Genomic DNA, 21,302 nt, shown 5'->3' on the forward strand with positions numbered 1-21,302 from the left:
AGGCGCAGGTTGGTCGTAAAGTGACGGAAGGAACCGCGCCGCCGCAATCGGTTCACATTTCAGCAAAATAATGCCCGACCGCACATCTCGAGGGTCTATACTGCTTGTCTTCGTGCCTGCCAAGCTCTACCTTCAGCAGCAAGGTCACCGGATTTTTCTAAAACTGAGAACGTTTGAACCATTATGGGCAGGATCCTGCAACCATCTCGGGAGTTTGACGATTTAAGAGGCCCCGTCGGACAAAATTTGGCACAGTATCCCTCAGGTACGTGTACGTGTACATTACGTCTCCGATGTAGGCTCTAATCGGATATCGCCTTCGAGGTACGCCTTTTTTTTTCTTAGAGTGTACATGCATGAAGTTGGAGGTCTCATTGACCAATATACCCTACCACTCCGCTCGTCAGGACATGGCAAGACGATCGGCCATTAGCCTAACGAGCTACGAAACCCTAGATGGGTCATATGTATTTTCAACAAGATGTGTAAGGCAAAACACAGATGCAAGTCCCATCAACCACAGTTGACCTTCGAGCTTCAGCTTGCAGGATGTTACCTGGTCGTTAAGGGGATCTCCTTAAAAGGCAGTCTGCTTGACCCGAGGAATTATTTTTAGGTAAAGCACAAGGAAAAGTATATAGTTTGTCAAACACCGTCGAGACAATCGAAGGGACATCAAAAATAAGACGTTTTCGTGGCGGCGGCCATGCAACTTCTCTTGGATGCTGCACTACACGTCAAAGCTACTTCTAAAACTGTCTTCAAGTCACTGGAAGCAACGATGGAAACGTTCTACGAAAACTTCAGTTCCTCAATGATAGAGATCTGCTCCTTGGTCATAGAGCTTATAACACTAGAATGTTTATGTCACTCTTCCCTAACAACCGAATCTTAGTCCGGTCACGGGAAAAGACACGTATGACACGAACTTGCTATGTATGTTGCACAAGCGTACTGTGAAACAAGCTAACGTTACTCGCTGAGAGGATTTCCAATTTTAAGCCCGCTTGTGCGTATCTAATGGGTAAAGATAGCGGAGTACAATTTAGAGTATGGTGAAATTAACAGAAAAATTAAGCGAACTTTAAACTTGAGAGTTAATGAAAGTGGTAAAAATCATATGTGAATGAAAAAATTAACGCTCACCAGCCCAATTAGGCACATTAATTTGGAAATATATGTTTAAGAAAATTTTTGCATCGCACCATGCCACTTCCGTTGCGGAGGGACTTCCCTATGTCTTTTATATATTACAAATACAAGTGCCCTAAGCATGAACCAGCTTTCAATAAACATTGTCCTATTTATAAACATACACTTCTTATAATAATTTATAATTGTAACAAATCATTTTTCTTGTTTCATATAATCATTCCAAAACTCTAAATTTTCGTGTCAGAAATCAATGGCTTTAAATGACAAAGAATACTCACACCATTACTGCAGATACACATTTACATAATATAAACCTACTTCTAATCGGTATAAGTGTTACAAGCCATTCGAAACCGCTGTATGAATGTCCTCAGTATTGGAAAATCTCTGTCCCCCGAGAAACTCTTTCATCTTCTCAAAAAACGTTTTGCAAGATCTGGATCTCTCGATCAGGATCATCCACATCTGCGCGTCCCTGGTCAAATTGTGGGTACAATAAACGCCACAGGATGCGACACTGCGTTTGGTTTACATATAGCTAGAATTTAAAGTCGAATCTATGTGCATTTTAGACATTTTTCCAGTTTCCATGCCATTTCAGTCACACACTACGATGTAACTGTTATTCCTATGAATAATAACGTTGAACTATGTGCAGCTTCCCTCTGTCAATATCGTGCCTGACAATAGAGTTTCGAATCTGCTTAGAAAGTCTGTGATTTATAAGAACGTGCTTTCTGTAATATCTTAGTTCATTACTTTACTATTCGTTTTAAGATCACCGTTTTACGGCACCCGATTTACTAAATATTGAACTGGCAAGCAATATTGAAATTTCCATCTCTAGAAGTGTTAATTTCAGCTAAGTGAAAGTAAACGTTTGCTAAATGGAGGCAGAGTTAATTAACGTTCAGGATCAGGCACAAACTGTTTATTTACGAATTTCAGTGGGGTACTTTACTTTCTTGTGTTCGACTGCGTCGCATGACATTAAGAAGCTTACGAAGTATTCTTAATAAACCAGAAGAAATGAGTTACGTTACGGTATTACTATTTTTCACCGCTTCATAATGGAAATACAGCTGTAAGGATGGTTTCTAATAAGTTTCTTCCTCAGACAAAGCTTGCAGTCTTAGTATTCTACTGTTCTAGATGGGATCACGCTTTCTTCATATAATTCAGCCTCATGTAATGTTTCCCTAACTGTCATACTGTTCTGCACCAACGGCATAGCAATAATCTCAAGAATAAATAGAATTTTCTGTAGCCCAGTATCATAGTAAATGTTCAAAACGGTGTGTTCCTCCCACAATTAAATGTAAAGACTGTTTACAGATACACGTTTCGATCCGTTACTACAGATCCTGTCGTGAGGATTCTGCCACTTATAACCGTCCAGATAATAAAGTTCGTAGTGTATTGTTTGTGCCGTACACGAATTCAGAAATGTGGCATTAGCTGTTGCGTACCATTTCTGCAGTGCCAACTGTTATCAAGACTCTGTTGTCGTTCCACGTGAATCACTAGATCACATTGGAAATTGGCTATACGCTTGCAATACAAATAAAAATGCAGATAATTTGTGGTATTAAACATCATGGAATTGCTATTTATTACTATTATTATTTTTTCCTGTTCTGAAAACGCTGCGGGATGTTTGAAAGTGGGGATGACGTTATCTTAGGTCTAGTTGAACAAACTGGGGCACTGAGAAAATATTTACTTATTGCCAATAACTGATACATTTTTCCAAAGTGCAGCTCGAGGTAACTTGAAATATAAAGTAATTTAAAACGCCCCTCTAAGCACCAAAAAGTCTGAATGGAACATCCGAATACAAAGGATGATGATATTACTGTTAGATATCTCTGTTTCGTTCTTTGGCCTACTTGTCATGGTAGACTGTTTCATATCTCTCCTCCCCCCCATGAACCATGGACCTTGCCGGTGGTGGGGAGGCTTGCGTGCCTCAGCGATACAGATAGCCGTACCGTAGGTACAACCACAACGGAGGGGTATCTGTTGAGAGGCCAGACAAACGTGTGGTTCCTGAAGAGGGGCAGCAGCCTTTTCAGTAGTTGCAAGGGCAACAGTCTGGATGATTGACTGATCTGGCCTTGTGACAATAACCAAAACGGCCTTGCTGTGCTGGTACTGCGAACGGCTGAAAGCAAGGGGAAACTACGGCCGTAATTTTTCCCGAGGGCATGCAGCTTTACTGTATGCATGGAGAGCTGCATCAAACCAGTCTCAGGACTGAAGACCACAACAACAACAACAACAACAACATCTCTGTTTCGTTCTTTGGCCTACTTGTCATGGTAGACTGTTTCATATCTCTCCTCATTCTAGATATTCAGCTGGGATTCAGATAAGGGTTACCCGCTTTGACAATGACTGCGAACGGATTTTCAGCAATTAAATTTTCCTCCAACCAAAGAAATGTAATATTGATGATGTACTCGACATGCCGTAAGGCGTATGTGATTCGACTGATATTTTCTTTAATATTTTTTTTTTTCAATTTAATTCCACTGGGCCATGTGACAATGCTCAAATTCATTTGGAACTTATGGTTTTCTATTCTCGTGGCTAGGGCAAAGTACAGTTTTCAGTTGATGTTAATTGTGATTATTTACGGAGGAATATCCAGCTGTGCAGTTTTCTTCGGGAGGAAGAAATGTGTTAGCCCCTGTGCCATCCGCCGGCCCAGTGGCCGAGTGGTTCTAGGCGTTACAGTCTGGAGCCGCGCGACTGCTGCGGTCGCAGTTTCGAATCCTGCCACGGGCATCGATACTTGTGATGTCCTTAGGTTAGTTAGGTTTAAGTAGTTCTAAGTTCTAGGGGACTCATGACCTCAGAAGTTAAGGCCCATAGTGCTCAGAGCCATTTGAAGCACTGTGCCATCCGAGTCATAGCGTTATCGCACATGCGCGGAATATCTCGGCGCGCACTCAGGGCCGATTTACATTCCTGTCGAGCGCCACCTGTCCTCAGTTTCTGTCAATTTCCTCCGTGTTTGCTCTCTGACATTCCCACAGCAGCCAGTTGTCAGAGTTATGAATACCAACGGTTCACATATAGAAATGGGAATCACTGATATTCTCCACAGTGAAAACCAGCGCTGTCGGCAAATTTCATTACGTCGCCAATCCTACAGAGCTCATGAGGCCCCCAAAGCGGATTTCTCTATCTGTCCCAGCCAACAATACTGTTCAAGTTCGACGATTCTGGTACCGATGGATCATTCGTCCATTCCTAAATTGACTCTCCTCCAACATCAACATCACAATTTTTAATGTAGAACTCCCAACTCCACCGACTTATCTTCTCAGTTTCCGTTAACGGTTGTCATCAGGTGATTGTATGGTAGATGGACAAAGGAAATTGCAAGAACCTTCTCTCGCTACACAAGAAGAAAATAGCTGTGCGAACAGTGTATAACAGGAACAAATAAAGTACATAAGATGTGTATAAAATGTTTTAATGGGGTGGTCTTATCGATATCTGATAGGGAACTTTTATGAGACAATCAACAGAATTCATTGTGTTGAGGAGCCACCAGATGGCAGCAGTCTTTTATAACATAAGATAGTGTCTTAAAAATACAATGTAAGGAAATTCATATTTTTACTTTCCATATTTTTATATACATAAAAATCTATAAAAGTAAAAGGATTAGATGCTTGGTTTTCCAAATATATACATCAGAAAATTATTACAAAAATATTATTACTGTGCCTTCTATCAGTGTGTAAACATTGTTATAAGATACATAAAGTGATAAATTGTTAACGTTACAACAGTAAATTCTTGGTACCTTCAGATTAAAAATGTGAAAATGGCGTTGTGTGAATTTACTAAATGTGAGTGCAGAGTCTCGTATAATAATGTCTTTTCAGTGACCTGGTTATGTCTATTGAGCAGCTCGAGGTCTAAGTTGTGGCCAATGTATTAAGTCTCTTACAAGAGTGTTACAAACTGACTCATTATATTTAAGTTTCGGACCGAACTCTACTTTTAACTCTCGTATTAGAAACATTACATTCTTTACATTGTGTTTCGAAGGCATAATATTATGTTGCAAAATACTGCTACCAACCGGTGACGCCTGAGAACACGATGTATTCCGTTGATTTCCGAATAACAGTTCCCTATCAGATATTGTAAGTAGGCTGTTTAGCTTTTTATGTTGGTAACGCCACGTAGCGCTCTATATGAAAATCACTGCCTGTTCTGTGTGGCTGGTTGGCATTGTTGGAATATTCGGTATTGTAGTGTTGGGCAGCTGGATATGAACAGCGCGTAGCGTTGCGCAGTTGGAGGTGACCCGCCAACGGTGTTGGATGTGGGAAGAGAGCGGACGATCTGGACCTATGTCCGTCAGAAAAACGAAATTTGTAAGACTGGATGTCATATATATATATATCTATGGTCATCAGTCCCCTAGACCTTAGAACTACTTAAACCTAACTAACCTAAGGATATCACACAACACCCAGTCATCACGAGGCAGAGAAAATCCCTGACCCCGCCGGGAATCGAACCCGGGAACCCGGGCGCGGGAAGCGAGAACGCTACTGCACGACCACGAGCTGCGGACTCTATCAAAATCTTTCATGTGCTAACTATGCCTATCAGTAGTTAGTGCCTTCAGTAGTTAGAATCTTTTATTTAGCTGGCAGTATTGGCGCTCGCTCTATTGCAGTAGTTCGAGTAACGAAGATTTTGGTGAGGTAAGTGATTCACGAAAGGTATAGGTTATTGTTAGTTATTGAAAGTGAGATTGCGTTGCGCTAAAAATATTGTGTGTCAGTTTAGTGTTGATCAGAATAAGTAAAGAGAGAAATGTCTGAGTACGTTCAGATCTGCTCAGCTGTTTGAAAATCAAATAACGTAAGGGGTTTACCAGCACAGTAATTCATAAATTTTTTCTAAGGGGAGGTTTCAGTGTCAACAAGGACAAAACATGAAAACATTTTGTACTAGTTTTATGTGTTTCATTTGTAACAGTTGTGCACTGTTCGCACAGGTATTCTCTTATTGTATGACAACATACGGAACTATGGAATGTCGAGGCTGTAACTTATGTTTAATTTGAATTTGTATGCATTTTATGGCGGTTTTACGTCAGAATTTTCCATAGTTGTACTTCTACATACGTTACAGTTGCGTCCAATTAATGTAAACAGTCGACGAAATGGACTGGTCTCGTAAAAAGTTTTTTCTATTACAATGACCTGAACATGGAGGCTAATTTCGCTGAACCTAATAATCATTGTGTATTTTTGTACGATCTGGGCAAATAAACCTGTGTAATAAGAGCAACAACCGTATTTGGATTCTGAGGTACCGTCCAAAACAGTTGACAATGTAAGCTAATCAACATAAATGTACTACAGTGTAGTCAAGTTTCCACAGAAAACTGTCTAATTCTACCGAAATATGGTGAAAAATGATGAAACGTGATCAAGAATGTTGTTTTCATAAAATAAGGTGCGTTTTCATTGTGCGCAGATGCCCCGACGTGCAAGCCGAACCAGAGCCGGGTGATCGGCGTGGCGAAGAACGAGCGCGCCAACATCTCGTGTGAGGTGGAGGCAAACCCGGCGGACGTGACGTTCCGCTGGACGTTCAACAACTCGGCGGAGAGCCTGGACGTGGCGCCATCGCGCGTCGCCAGGGCGGGGCCCGTCAGCTACGTCGCCTACACACCGGCCACGGAGCTCGACTACGGCACGCTACTCTGCTGGGCCAGCAACCACATCGGCAGCCAGCGCGCGCCCTGCGTCTTCCACATCATCGCCGCCGGTACGTCCCTGTGTGCCGGCGGCACGTGTCTCAGGCGCCGACCCGAAACTACCTCATTCGTTAACCCCTGTAGCAAGACCTTACACTACTTAATGTGAGAGATCTTTCTGTCCGCCCAGAGAGAAGAGGGTGACAGAGAGAGCGAGAGAGAGAGAGAGAGAGAGAACTCCAAACTACAATTTCAAGACCATTATGTGAGGTGTTTTATAAGGGAAATTAGGAGTGTTAACTGATTTAATCATAGTACATATTTGATTTGTGGACCTTGTAATACCTTCACGTAATTCCGTTCATAGTAGGAACGCAGGAAGCAAAACATTCTCTTCTAGACATACAATAAAGGCTTTCACGACCGGATGGTACTGTTGTTGATAATTATTCCGGGTTATATGGCCGTGGTCCATGGAATTCTTCGATTCCTAACGTTTAGTCCAATACTACGTTGGACATCCTCAGAGGTATGGCTGGTCCTGCTAAGTCGTGCCGACTCAGCAGGACCAGCCATACCTCTGAGGATGTCCAACGTAGTATTGGACTAAACGTTAGGAATAGAAGAATTCCATGGACCACGGCCATGTAACCCGGATGAATTATCAACAACATTCTCTTCTAGAGCCTACAACTAGAGAAGGAATTTGAATCAGACTAGGGTCTTGTAGAGAGAGGGTGTTTGCAAGGATCTGTTCTAGGTCCGTTCCTTTTCCTCAGATACAAGGAGTTTGATTATTATAGGTACAAACTGAAAGGGCGAGTAAATGACAATAATACAAGCAAATAACATAACATCGGTCCGGAAACTAATGGTTTCTCTTATACAACGTGTTACGTCTGAGTGCTTGAACACCTTGTAACACAGTGTTTTACACAACAGTGCCGTCGCGTCAGTTCTCGTACATCTTATAACAGAGTTACTGCGGATTCAAATTGCAGAGATGCACTTTTGGACAAACACGTTACAACAAGTATTGCAAAAATGGTTCAAATTGCTCTAAGCACTATGGGACTTAACATCTGAGGTCATCACTCCCATAGACTTAGAATTACGTAAACCAAACTAACCTAAGCACATCACACACATCCATGCCCGAGGCAGGATTCGAACCTGCGACCGTAGCAGCAGCGCGGTTCTGGAATGAAGCGCCTAGAACCGCTGAGCCACAGCGTCCGGCCAAGTACTGCACATGGCCACCTTTATGTGAAGGCAAGCTCCAGCACGTCTTCTCAACGATTCTCGCACACATTCAAAAATTCCAGGCGTGTTCCGAATGCATCGACAACCTTCTTCAATGCGTTCCCGGAGTTCAACAGGGCTAAGATAGACCAAAGGCTTTAAAAAATTTCATGCGTTTCATGTTGGGGGACATGGGAGGCTATGCTTTTGGCGGGCCACGAATCATACACTCGCTGTGGGAAGGCTATTTACCAGCACTTACTTATAATGAATGACAATAAAATTATAGGGGACTCTTTATCACAGTGTAATGTACACTGCACTTCACTGAATCGGAATAAACGTTGCCTTAGATGTTAACAGTGTTGTAACATTGACATGACTGTATTTGTGCATTCGTTGTATCGGGGAAGCTGTTAGCTCCCGGACATTATTTTATAGGATTATTTACTTATTTCATTGTATTCTTCTCGCCCCTTTCGTTTGTACCTATAACAGCGAAACATCCTGAAGGTCAGTGGACTGTCACTAAACATGACAAATGATTTAAAACTTTCTAAAGTAAATTACCTGCAGAAGAACTATAACTATTGATTAGTCGGTGCATCTTTTCGTTGTATAAGTTTTTAACCCTCGAAAGTATGAGGGGCTCGACTCTCAGTGTAGCTTGATGCGGATCTGTTACATCCCTAACTTAAAAAAAATACAAAATGTTGTCTTCAGACAGTATTCTCAAATTATCATTTTTTGTGGCACGTAATACTTAAGACATTATTTAGGCTGGTACTGTGACCTTTATTGAAGTAGGATATAAAATACAATACCATATATTTCTCTTTAGTTTTCCCGAGAGTAAAGCACAAAATATCATAACAATGTTTACAGATAATTACACTTTGTTCCTGCAAATAAATATTTTGGCCATTGCAGCGTGGGTGATAAGTTATTCCGTCTTAGAAACGTGGGTATGTGAAGCGTCTCCTTCTTGGTGATCTTGCAGGCTCCTCAATCTTCAGCTATTGGCGAGTAACCAAACAACGTGCCATGCTTTGTAAGATGTTCCTTTGAGTCTCCTTCTTGGTGATCTTGCAGTTTCCAAAATCTTCAGCTACTGGCGATTAACTAAACAACGTGCCATGGTTTTAAAATGTTCCTTTGAAGGTATTGTTTGTGTGGTTTCACCGCCAGACACCACACTTGCTAGGTGGTAGCTTAAATCGGCCGCGGTCCATTAGTACATGTCGGACCCGCGTGTCGCCACTGTCAGGATCGCAGACCGGGCACCACCACAAGGCAGGTCTCGAGAGACGTACTAGCACTCGCCCCAGTTGTACGGACGACATTGCTAGCGACTACACATACGAAGCCTTTCACTCAATTGCCGAGAGACAGTTAGAATAGCCTTCAGCTAAGTCCATGGCTACGACCTAGCAAGGCGCCATTTGTACCATTGCATGTATTTCAAGATAGTCTCACTTGTATCATCAAGAATGCTGTATACCAAAGGACGATATAAAAGTTAAGTGTTCTAGTAGCTACGTTCTTTTCTTTATCACATTCATTACGAATCCTGTTTCAGACTTAACGCAAGACGGCGAGAGTTGACGCGTGCCCTTCTGGCTACTTCTCAGTGTGGCGTAGCTAGCTTGTTACGCCACAACAGTTTGTTCACTCTATTTCTATATGAGATCGAGCCATTTACTGCATCATGGAATTCTTTTTCTTTTCAGACCTGCGTTTGTAGTAGTTATTACGTTGCTGCGAAAATAAGGGCAGAAGGCTAATATTTGCTTTATCCGCTTCTTTTATCCATAAGGTAGAAAGTGCTTTTCATTACCGCTTGACAGTCTGTGTGAGGGCCTTCTAGTCAACAGAATCAGCTCCTGGTTTAGTTTCAATGAAAATTAAAATGATTTATGGATTTCTCTTACGTCGTTGATCTACTGCGGCATTCTTCAGCTGAGACTCCAGACGTAAGATTTTTTTTTCCTTTTACGGCATATATCTTACAGTCATCAAATTGTCTATGAAACCAAATGATAAAACGTCTGTGGACTTCTAAGCCTTCGTTTTTCGTAGAATTTACTTTCCTTAGTCTCAAGATTACCACTGGTGTAGCCTTATCCTGCAATAGCTCTTCGGATGATGGTGCATTTGTAAAAGCATTTTTCACTATAATATTTGTTCCAGTTCCCATTGTCTTTGTTGGGGTATTTAATATACGACAGCAGAATGAACACTGGTTTATGTTGTTCGATCACGAAATTTGACGTCATAAATTGAACATGTGTGGTGTATGACATTGCAGAACCAAAAAGCGAAGATATTTTCAAACAGAAATTTTCACTCTGCAGCTGAGTGTGCACTCATACTAAACTTCCTGGCAGATTAAAAACTGTGTGCCGGACCGAAACGCCAACTAGGGACGTACTCGTATATCGAGTCTGTCCAGCACACAGTTTTAATCTGCCGGGAGGTTACAAAATATTTTAACTCTGTATTGCCCTCTCTTTCAGGGAATATACTGATTAAACTAGCAACGGCCTCTGAATGGAATAATTTGTTCATCAATATCAACTTCCGTGGCTATGCATCTCTTGTCGGAAGCTTCCCACTACATTTCACAAATGCAGTGAAATGATGCCCTATTACCACTCTTGCCTCTATCTCCTTTGGTCCTTCCATCATAGAATCTCAAGGCATTACGCACGTTTTAAAATCTATTGACTAGAAATGTGACCAAAGAAGTAGGATTTATGAAACATTTGTATCACGAAGGAATATATGATTTTTGCTGCTGATGGTTGAATAGGATATTTATTTGGATTTCACGAACACCGTTTGTTGCTCTATCTTTTGTTTCGTGTTGGTGATAGCGCACCAACATTTCGTCTCCTGTAACAATTAATCCTAAAATCCAATACCTTTGCCCTGGAAAAATTCTGAAGTTTCTCATAGCCTTCGACAGGACGATCTTTCAATCCTATAGTCAACTGACGTGGAACCCATCATGCTGATTGTTTGTTGAATCACAGTTCATCATGGAGAATATTTAGTGCTGAACCACCAAAAATTCCGAAAGTAATGGTTATTTCGTTTACAGTAACATGCCAATTTTCCTTCATAAGCTCTTCCACTGCGTCATTGTTTTCGTTCGTCCCTACGTGGTGTGCCTGGTCTGGACGCGATAGATTTTCCACAGAAACCACGACTGATTTCAGACTTGTGCGCCACTCGTACCATTTCTGCAAGGATACGCTCGAATCACAATACGGGTAATGTGCTTACATTCTTCCATCCATTTACAAAGATTTAACAGCTTCATTAGTAAAAAGGAAGAAAACAAACAACGGATCACATGTCCCTACTCTAACGCGGTGTAAGTCGACAGTAGGGCAGCCTTTTTCGAACTGAGGTGGAACAGCAGGCTTCCAAATTTTGGTAATTTGTGCAAACACAAACACACAGCTGCTTAATAGAGAAAACAAATTTTATGAGTTTTATTACACTTTTAACATTACCACTAGACTACCAAATGGAGTCACAATCAGCGAAAGTGTTTTGCTGTCAGCTGTGCATTTCATCAGCGTCTAATGGAAATTTGTGCCGGATCGGGGCTCTTGAACTCGGATTTGCCACTTACCGCGAACGGTCGCCTTAACTGCTTCGGCTATCAGTGTGCGCCTCCCAGACCAACCGAAACTTCCATATGTCGATTGTTCTTATCCTGTATGCACGCAGTTTGTGATATCTGCACAGGGAGAGACAAGTTATTCTGTAATTATGGTGATACCGCAAACACATTGTCAAAATGAAACTTCCTGGCAGATTAAAACTGTGTGCCAGACCGAGACTCGAGTCCGAGTCTCGGTCCGCCATACAGTTTTAATCTGCCAGAAAGTTTCATGTCAGCGCACACTTCGCTGCAGAGTGAAAATCTCATTCTGGAAACATTGTCAAAATCGTTACCATTAGAATCATCCTCATAATTTCAACACTGTTTATGGACTATATAATTACATTTTCGTCGAGACATTCGAGTCTCATCTTTATCAGAGATAATGATGGGAGCTGAAGAAATGAATTAAAATTTTTGTCACGGTCTGGACTTGAATCCGAGTTCTCTGCTTATTAGGCAGGAGTATTACCCATTGCAATCCCGCACCAAAATGACTAACATTGCTGCACGGACTACTGAAGTCCGGTGGCTTACCTTTCACAGTTCAACTCATATCGTCAACTTATTTTCCGCTTCTTAGATGCTCACTATTGCCGATGCTATATGGCATTGGAACAGCACCCCAGCGTTGGACGTAATGGGGAAATCCTGTACCTTAGGCGTAGGTGATCTTATAGAATTTTCCTCGAGACATTGGAAGGTCTAACAATATCACCACTTGCAAAGTAGGCTAGAAATCAGATTAATAATGTTGCTCACGCAGCATTTGTTCGCTTTATCGGGAAACAACACAGTTATTGACTGTGGATGGTATCGTCAGAATGGAATTAATGAAGTCACTGTAAAAAAGTCATTAATTTTGGCACTTATCTTGAATGGATTCCCACGTAGATATCGTCGAAGTTGTTATGGCTCATTTTGTTGATTCTAGGGTGATTCCACTTTGACTGCTAGAAGGTCCAGATCTGTATTTTAGCAATATTTGAAGACCTAACAAATGCGTTTTTCAGGAATATCGTAATGATGAAACAATCCCAGATCAGAACAATGGTATGGTACAAATAATTTTTTACTTGGTGTTCACGATTCACATTTTTAATAAACTTCTTGCAAATTCACATATACTTCTTCTTAATTGTCACATCATCAAGAAAACCATTTTGTATGAATCTTCATATATTTAATTTCTACTTTCACGAAACACAAGACTTGACTGTTCTTTTAGAAAGCGAAATAACAACTTAACTAAATTGAGAGTTTCACTCTGCAGCGGAGTGTGCGCTGGTATGAAACTTCCTGGAAGATTAAAACTGTGTCCCCGACCGAGACTCCAACTCGGAAGGTAGAAGACGAGATACTGGCAGAAGTAAAGCTGTGAGGACCGGGCGTGAGTCGTGCTTCGGTAGCTCAGATGGCTTGCGCCGGCACGGTAGTTCAGCGTGTTCGGTCAGAGGGTTAACTGCCCTCTGTAATAAAAAACTGAGTTAGTGGATCAACGACGAACTGAAACGGGTGTCTTGCGACGTCCGCCCCGAGCAGATACAATGATACAAAGCGAACAAAACGAGATTAAAAAAAAAAAAAAAGATGGTAGAGCACTTTCCCGCGAAAGGCAAAGGTCCCGAGTTCGAGTCTCGGTCGGGCACTCAGTTTTAATCTGCCAGGAAGTTTAACAACTTAACTTCTGCAAAGTGAAACCAAGACTCCTCTCTGCGAATTCGCGCCAAAACGGTTACAATAAGTCAAAGATTATGACAGTCTCACAGTGATTGAATACACACAAGAACCGTATGACTATAATATATCGATACATCTGAGTACCTATACATTAATAAAACCAAATGTGAATATTGTCACAAAAATATGTCTGTTACTTCGCAGGAAAGTAGTACGATATTACTGGTATCGAGAAGTGGGGTTAGAGTGCCGTAATGATCACGTAAATAGAGAACCATTACAAAGGGGAAAAAATGTTTGTTATAGTGTTATAGTGCGGTAGTGTAATGGTTAGCATCCCTCCCTAGCAAGCAAGGAGACCCGGATTCAATTGCCAGCCGTGGTAAGAATATTAACTCATTTCTTCAGCTTCCATCATTAAAGTTCATGGAAAAAATGAAAGGTTGCCAGGTGCAAACGAACGCCATTGCGCCTTCAGTGATCGATGAACTTGCCGGTTTGGTGCGCAGGCCGGCCGGACCAGGTCCACAACTGCTCGGTGCTGAACGTGTCCACGGACTCGCTGGCGGTGCGCTGCTCGGAGGGCTTCAACGGCGGCCTGCCGCAGTCCTTCCTGCTGGAGGTGCGCGAGGCCGAGTCGCAGGCGCTGCGTGCCAACCTGTCGGCGCCCGTCGCCGCCTTCGCCGTGTCCAGCCTGAGCCCGGGCGAGCGCTACCACGCCTGCGTCTACTCGTACAACCTGAAGGGCCGCAGCGAGCCCGTCGTCCTCACCGCCGCCACCATCCGCCTGCCCGAGCGGCAGCTCACCGCCAGCGTGCAAGGTGATCCACTCTCTGACGTCATACGGCGCCCCAAACAACTGTCTCGTAAAGTACTCAGTACTTTCCGCTGCCTTGGTTCTTCAGTAGAGTGTGTAATTAAGGACACAGTACGCCCAAGACCATTCTTTGGACTTTCACCTAGAAAGTGCTACGTAAACACTTGAAGACTGTAGGACAATTGGTTTTATCACTCATTGTACATAGGTTTTAACGAGGGTCATACTAACAAGGGAACCTCCCCATCGACCTCCCTCGTCCCCCCCCCCCACCCCCACCCCTCAGATTTAGTGGTAAGATAGCCCAGGGGATAATCCGTCTAAAACTGATACAGAACAAGCAAGAAGACGACGTACTGAACTATGAAAAAATGTAGAGTAGAAGCTGTGAATGATCCAAGATTAACAGGTACAATATTGAGCACAGTGTAGTAGCTATGGTGCTGTGGGGGTCATGCTGTTGAACTAAACAGCTGGCGAGCCGCGTTCTAAAGTCCTCGTGCCATATATATACGTTTATTTTCACGACTTTATGAACTGTCCGTCTGGTCATTGAAATGTTCGTTCTCTTTCTGTAGTCATGGTATGCTATACCTTGGTTGCAGAATATAAGTCATGTGTTAAGCTTACGTTACCGTCGAAAGTACATGTGATGAATAGTGAGAGCAGGTGAGATACCATACTGACGTTTCACAGAAATGGAAACAACAGATAAACGGATATCAACTATGTTACAATAAAGGACTCCAAGAGTTAAAACTTCCAAAAATTGGTGGCACTCCGGCACATGGAGGACTTATGATTCTTCTCCATGATACTGTTCGTTATCACCCAATCCCTTTAAACAGTTCTTTCCAAGCTGTTGCTGTCCGCCTTTCCCATTCTGGATACACCTTCTCTCCTTGTACTGTCCACACCGATGGCAAGAGCTGATCTCCTTCATATCCTTGATCAGTTCCCGTCCCCCTATTTGCTGGTTGGGGACTTCAATGCCCACCACCCGCTTTGCGCATCTCCGCGTCCTTGTCCGCGAGGCTCCCTATTAATTGATGTATTCCACCAAGCGGATCTCAACACTCAACACTCGGAACCCTACATTTTTGTCTGCCTCCACGACGAATTTCTCTCATTTGGACCTTTCGGTTGGTACTGTTCAGCTATCTCGGCGCTTTGAATGATTCGCTCTTGCTGATACACACTAGAGTGACCATTTTCCATGTGTCATTAGATTGCAGCCACAACTGCAATCTATGCGCCCGAGACGCTGGAAGTTTGCCCAAGCCGATTGGACACTTTTTTTTGTCCCTAACGACATTCGATGGCCGTCACTTTCATAGCGTCGACGATCAGGTCACTCATATTACAGAAGTTATTCTTACAGCCGCGAAACATTCAATACCAAGCACCTCCGATTTGCCCCGGCGCCCCCCAGTTCCTTGGTGTAACGAGGCGTGCCGTGACGCAATACGTGAGCGGCGACGCTCTTCGCGTTTTCCGCTACTTTCCTACTTTGGCCAACTGTATCCGCTATAAGCAGCTCCGTGCGCGATGCCGTCGCGTCATCCGCGATGGCAAGAGGGCAAGCTGGAACTTCTTTACTAGCTCTTTTAACACCTTCACTCCCTCCTCCGAAGTTTGGAGTCGAATTCGACGGTTATCTGGCGCGCCTGGCTTCTCCCCGATCTGTGGGCTCACTGTCGCGAATGATACCTTAGCGGACCCAGTCGCAATTTCTAACTCATTGGGTCAACACTTTTCTGAGATTTCGAGCTCTTCAAATTACCCGCCAGCCTTTCTCCCGAAGAAACGTGCAGCGGAAGTGCGACCTCTTGCTTTCTCCTCTCAAAATAGCGAAAGCTGTAATACTGTTTTCTCCATGCGGGAACTCCAACACGCACTCTCTTCTTCTTCCTCTTCCGCACCAGGACCGGATGGTGTCCACATCCAAATGTTGCTGCATTCATCATACCACAGTCTGCGCTACCTCCTTCGCCTTTATAATCGAATTTGGACCGACAGTACTTTTCCCAGAAGATGACGGGAAGCTATCGTCGTTCCCGTTCCGAAACCTGGAAAGGACAAACATCTTCCCTCCAGATATCGCCACATTTCTCTCACGAGTAGTGTATGTAAGGTTCTGGAGCATTGGTGAATTGCCGTTTAGCCTGGTGGCTAGAGTTCCGGAGCCTTTTAACACCTGCCCAATGCGGTTTCCGAAAGCATCGTTCTGCAGTTGACCATCTTGTTGCTCTCTCCACTTATATCATGATAAATTTTCTCAAGAAAAGCCAAATAGTAGCAATATTTTTTTATCTGGAGAGGGCATACGATACCCGTTGGAAGACAGGCATCCTCCGCACACTGTTCTCTTGGGGCATTCGAGGTCGGCTGCTCCTTTTTATTCGTCGATTTATGGCAGAGCGCACATTTAAAATGCTGGTGAACTCTACTCTCTCCCGTACTTTCTCCCAAGAAAACGGGGTACCCCAGGGCTTCGTGCTAAGTGTTGTACTGTTTACCATTGCCATCAATCCAATTATGGATTGTCTTCTTCCCGATGTCTCGGGCTCCCTCTTTGTGGACGATTTTGCGATCTGCTACATCTCTCAACGGACCAGCCTTCTTGAACGATGTCTTCAAGGATGTCTCGACCGCCTCCACTCTTGGAGCATTGAAACCGGATTCCGCTTTTCTCCCAGTAAGACAGTTTGTGTCAATTTTTGGCGTCGTACGGAGTTTCTTCCGCCTTCCCTACATCTAGGCCCTTTCAACCTTCCGTTCGCAGACGTCGCTAAATTCTTGGGTCTTGTGACAGAAAACTGTGCTGGTCCTCCCACGTTTCTTATCTTTCGGCTCGCTGTCTGCGATCCCCTAAGACCCTCCGTCTACTGATGGTACCTCATGGGGAGCGGACCGAGTGGTCCTTCTCCGCCCCTATCGCGACTTAGTGCGCTCGGAATTGGACTATGGAAGCAGAGTTTATTCCTCTGCTCGGCCGTCTATTCTTCGGCGTCTGGACTCTGTCCACCACCGAGAATTGCGTTTAGCGTCTGGAGCTTACTACACCAGCCCTGTAGAAAGACTTTGTGCTGAGACTACTGAACCTCCGCTGTCCAATCGTTGATTCTCGCGCAATTTGTCTTATACTGATGTGCGAATTAGCCGCGACAGCAGCTAAAACACCTACTTGGGCATCATCATTTGTTGCAGGTCGTGGTTGACGTTTCACATGTGGCTGAACACTTCCTGTTTCCTTAAATAACGTAACTATCCGGCGAACGGTCCGGACACTTGGATGATGTCGTCCAGGATACCGAGCAGCATACATAGCACACGCCCGTTGGTCATTTTCATGAGAATAGCCATACATCAACACGATATCGACCTTTTGCGCAATTGTTAAACGGTCCATTTTAACACGGATAAAGTATCACGAAGCAAATACTGTCCGCACTGGCGGAATGTTACGTGATACCACGTTTGTGCTCATTACAGCGCCATCTATCGCAAAGCGAAATAGCAGTCTAACTAAAACATTCATCTTTCTATACGTACTACACGAATATGTAATAAAAAATGGAGGTTCCTATTTTTAAAAAACGCAGTGATATCCGTTTGACGTATGGCAGTGCCATCTAGCGGGCCAACCATGGAGCCATCTGATTTCCCCCTTCAAGGTAGACGAGTTTCGTTCATTGTAGTTTTTTCGTTTGATGCTTGTTTCGTGAGATATTTGGCCCGGTCACTATCAATGGACCATTGTTTTATCGACTAGAAGAAATGTTTTCGATAGAGGCACGTGAAGAATACGACTGAATATTTTAAAAGATGTTGGTATAGACTAGTTAGATAGAAGGTTAATAAACGAGGTGTACTCAAAGCAAAACGTGACAGAGTGGGGAATGAGGACACAGAAGAGAAGAGCATACGAAGGAGTGTATGGCAAGTATGCTCACTGACACCGAAGCTGTTCATTATGTATTGAGAAGAACTAATAGGTAAGATTGGAGACAAAGCAAGCAAGCATTGTAATTGGAGAGGAAAGGAGAAAGAGTATTAAGTATGAGGATGATCGAGCACTGCTGGCGGAATGTGGAAGAGTACTGATGCTGGAGCAAGGAATGAGAACAAGCGTATCATCAGGAGTGCCCCATGGAAGTGTGAGAGAACTGATGTTATTCTTTATATTCGAAAGTGATTTGGTGGACAGGGTGAGCAGCAAACTGCGGTTATTGGCCGATGCTGCAGTGGAGAAAGGTCAGGTGTAGAAGTTGGGTGTCTGAAGGAGGACACGACTTACTTGTTAGACCAAATTTCTAGTTGGTGTGATGAATGGCAGTTAGCTCTAAACATAGAAGAAAGTAAGTTTATGCGAATGAGTAGGAAGATCAAACCTGTGATGTTCGGATACAGCATTCGTAGTGTCTTGCTTCACACATTCTCGTCGTTTAAATAGCGGGGCGTAATGTTGCAAACCTATGTTAAATCAAACGAGCATGTGAGGATTGCGATAGGGAACGTGAATGGTCGACTTCAACGTGTTGGGAGGACACTAGGAAAGTGTGGTTCGCCTATAAAAGAGACCGCACATAGCACGCTAGTGCGATCCATCCTTGAGAATTGCTCGAGTATTTGGGATTCTACCAGGTCGGATTATAGGAAAACATGGAAACAACTCAGACGCGTGCTGCTAAATTTGTTACTGGCAGGTTCGAACAACACGCTAGTGTTACGGACATGCTTTGGGAACTCGGAATCTCTGGAGGGAAGCCGACTTTCTTTTCGAGGAACACCACTGAGAAAATTTAGAGAACCGCTGTTTGAAGCTGACTGCAGAACGATCCCACTGCCTCCAATATACATTGCGCGTAAGAACTACGAAGAAAAGATACGAGATATTAGACGTTACACGGAGGCATTTATAAGGTCATTTTTCCCTAGCTCTGTTTGCGATGGAGAAAGGGTACCCTCAGCGTCGTGGCGTACGGTGGATTGCGGAATATCTATGTAGATGTAGACGTAGACGTAGATGAATGAAGATAATTATAGGACAGAAAGAAATGAAGAGAATATGAAAGGAAGAGGCTCCACTTTACATATTCTTAGACGGAAAAAGACAGCACAAGTAAAATCCTTTCAGTACGTGGGAAGTTTCATGACACAGATATACACTCCTGGAAATTGAAATAAGAACACCGTGAATTCATTGTCCCAGGAAGGGGAAACTTTATTGACACATTCCTGGGGTCAGATACATCACATGATCACACTGACAGAACCACAGGCACATAGACACAGGCAACAGAGCATGCACAATGTCGGCACTAGTACAGTGTATATCCACCTTTCGCAGCAATGCAGGCTGCTATTCTCCCATGGAGACGATCGTAGAGATGCTGGATGTAGTCCTGTGGAACGGCTTGCCATGCCATTTCCACCTGGCGCCTCAGTTGGACCAGCGTTCGTGCTGGACGTGCAGACCGCGTGAGACGACGCTTCATCCAGTCCCAAACATGCTCAATGGGGGACAGATCCGGAGATCTTGCTGGCCAGGGTAGTTGACTTACACCTTCTAGAGCACGTTGGGTGGCACGGGATACATGCGGACGTGCATTGTCCTGTTGGAACAGCAAGTTCCCTTGCCGGTCTAGGAATGGTAGAACGATGGGTTCGATGACGGTTTGGATGTACCGTGCACTATTCAGTGTCCCCTCGACGATCACCAGTGGTGTACGGCCAGTGTAGGAGATCGCTCCCCACACCATGATGCCGGGTGTTGGCCCTGTGTGCCTCGGTCGTATGCAGTCCTGATTGTGGCGCTCACCTGCACGGCGCCAAACACGCATACGACCTTCATTGGCACCAAGGCAGAAGCGACTCTCATCGCTGAAGACGACACGTCTCCATTCGTCCCTCCATTCACGCCTGTCGCGACACCACTGGAGGCGGGCTGCACGATGTTGGGGCGTGAGCGGAAGACGGCCTAACGGTGTGCGGGACCGTAGCCCAGCTTCATGGAGACGGTTGCGAATGGTCCTCGCCGATACCCCAGGATCAACAGTGTCCCTAATTTGCTGGGAAGTGGCGGTGCGGTCCCCTACGGCACTGCGTAGGATCCTACGGTCTTGGCGTGCATCCGTGCGTCGCTGCGGTCCGGTCCCAGGTCGACGGGCACGTGAACCTTCCGCCGACCACTGGCGACAACATCGATGTACTGTGGAGACCTCACGCCCCACGTGTTGAGCAATTCGGCGGTACGTCCACCCGGCCTCCCGCATGCCCACTATACGCCCTCGCTCAAAGTCCGTCAACTGCACATACGGTTCACGTCCACACTGTCGCGGCATGCTACCAGTGTTAAAGACTGCGATGGAGCTCCGTATGCCACAGCAAACTGGCTGACACTGACGGCGGCGGTGCACAAATGCTGCGCAGCTAGCGCCATTCGACGGCCAACACCGCGGGACCTGGTGTGTCCGCTGTGCCGTGCGTGTGATCATTGCTTGTACAGCCCTCTCGCAGTGTCCGGAGCAAGTATGGTGGGTCTGACACACCGGTGTCAATGTGTTCTTTTTTCCATTTCCAGGAGTGTATGTGTAAAGGGAGCATTTGAAGGGGTGAAGCAGTTACAAATGTCTACAAGAACTCCAATGCAGCTGAGGAAAAGATTTGCTAAATCCTATGTAAAGAGTTTTGTGTTACACATCAGTGGTTCGTGGACAGTTAAAAGGCAAGAAGATAAATAATAATAAAAAAAATTCAAATGTGGCTACGGAGAGCAAAGCTTAAGGTGAAGTGGACAGACTAAAGTGGACTGACAGACTTAAGAATGAAGAAGAAAATGGTGGAAGAGCAAGATGTTGCAAAGTGATCGGAGAGAGCAAAAAATATTGTGTGGGATATATACTGCGTAGAAAACACCTACAACATAGAATTATAGAGGAAAAAATAGAAGGATTAGACGTCCACACAGACGATGCAAAGTAGGGCAG

General features: G+C 44.2%; 1 protein-coding gene across 1 annotated transcript in view; it reads left to right on the forward strand.

Annotated features, from left to right (window-relative positions):
* LOC126260710 (hemicentin-2) overlaps positions 1–21,302 on the forward strand; it is a 695,733-nt gene that overhangs the window by 664,217 nt on the left and 10,214 nt on the right. Inside the window, exons 10-11 of the mRNA XM_049958047.1 lie at positions 6,673–6,966; positions 14,003–14,314. Coding sequence (XP_049814004.1) covers positions 6,673–6,966; positions 14,003–14,314 — 606 coding nt within the window. The remainder of the gene's footprint in view (positions 1–6,672; positions 6,967–14,002; positions 14,315–21,302) is intronic.

The sequence above is a fragment of the Schistocerca nitens genome, chromosome 5, assembly GCF_023898315.1.
Source record: "Schistocerca nitens isolate TAMUIC-IGC-003100 chromosome 5, iqSchNite1.1, whole genome shotgun sequence".
Classification (NCBI taxonomy): Eukaryota; Metazoa; Arthropoda; class Insecta; order Orthoptera; family Acrididae; genus Schistocerca; species Schistocerca nitens.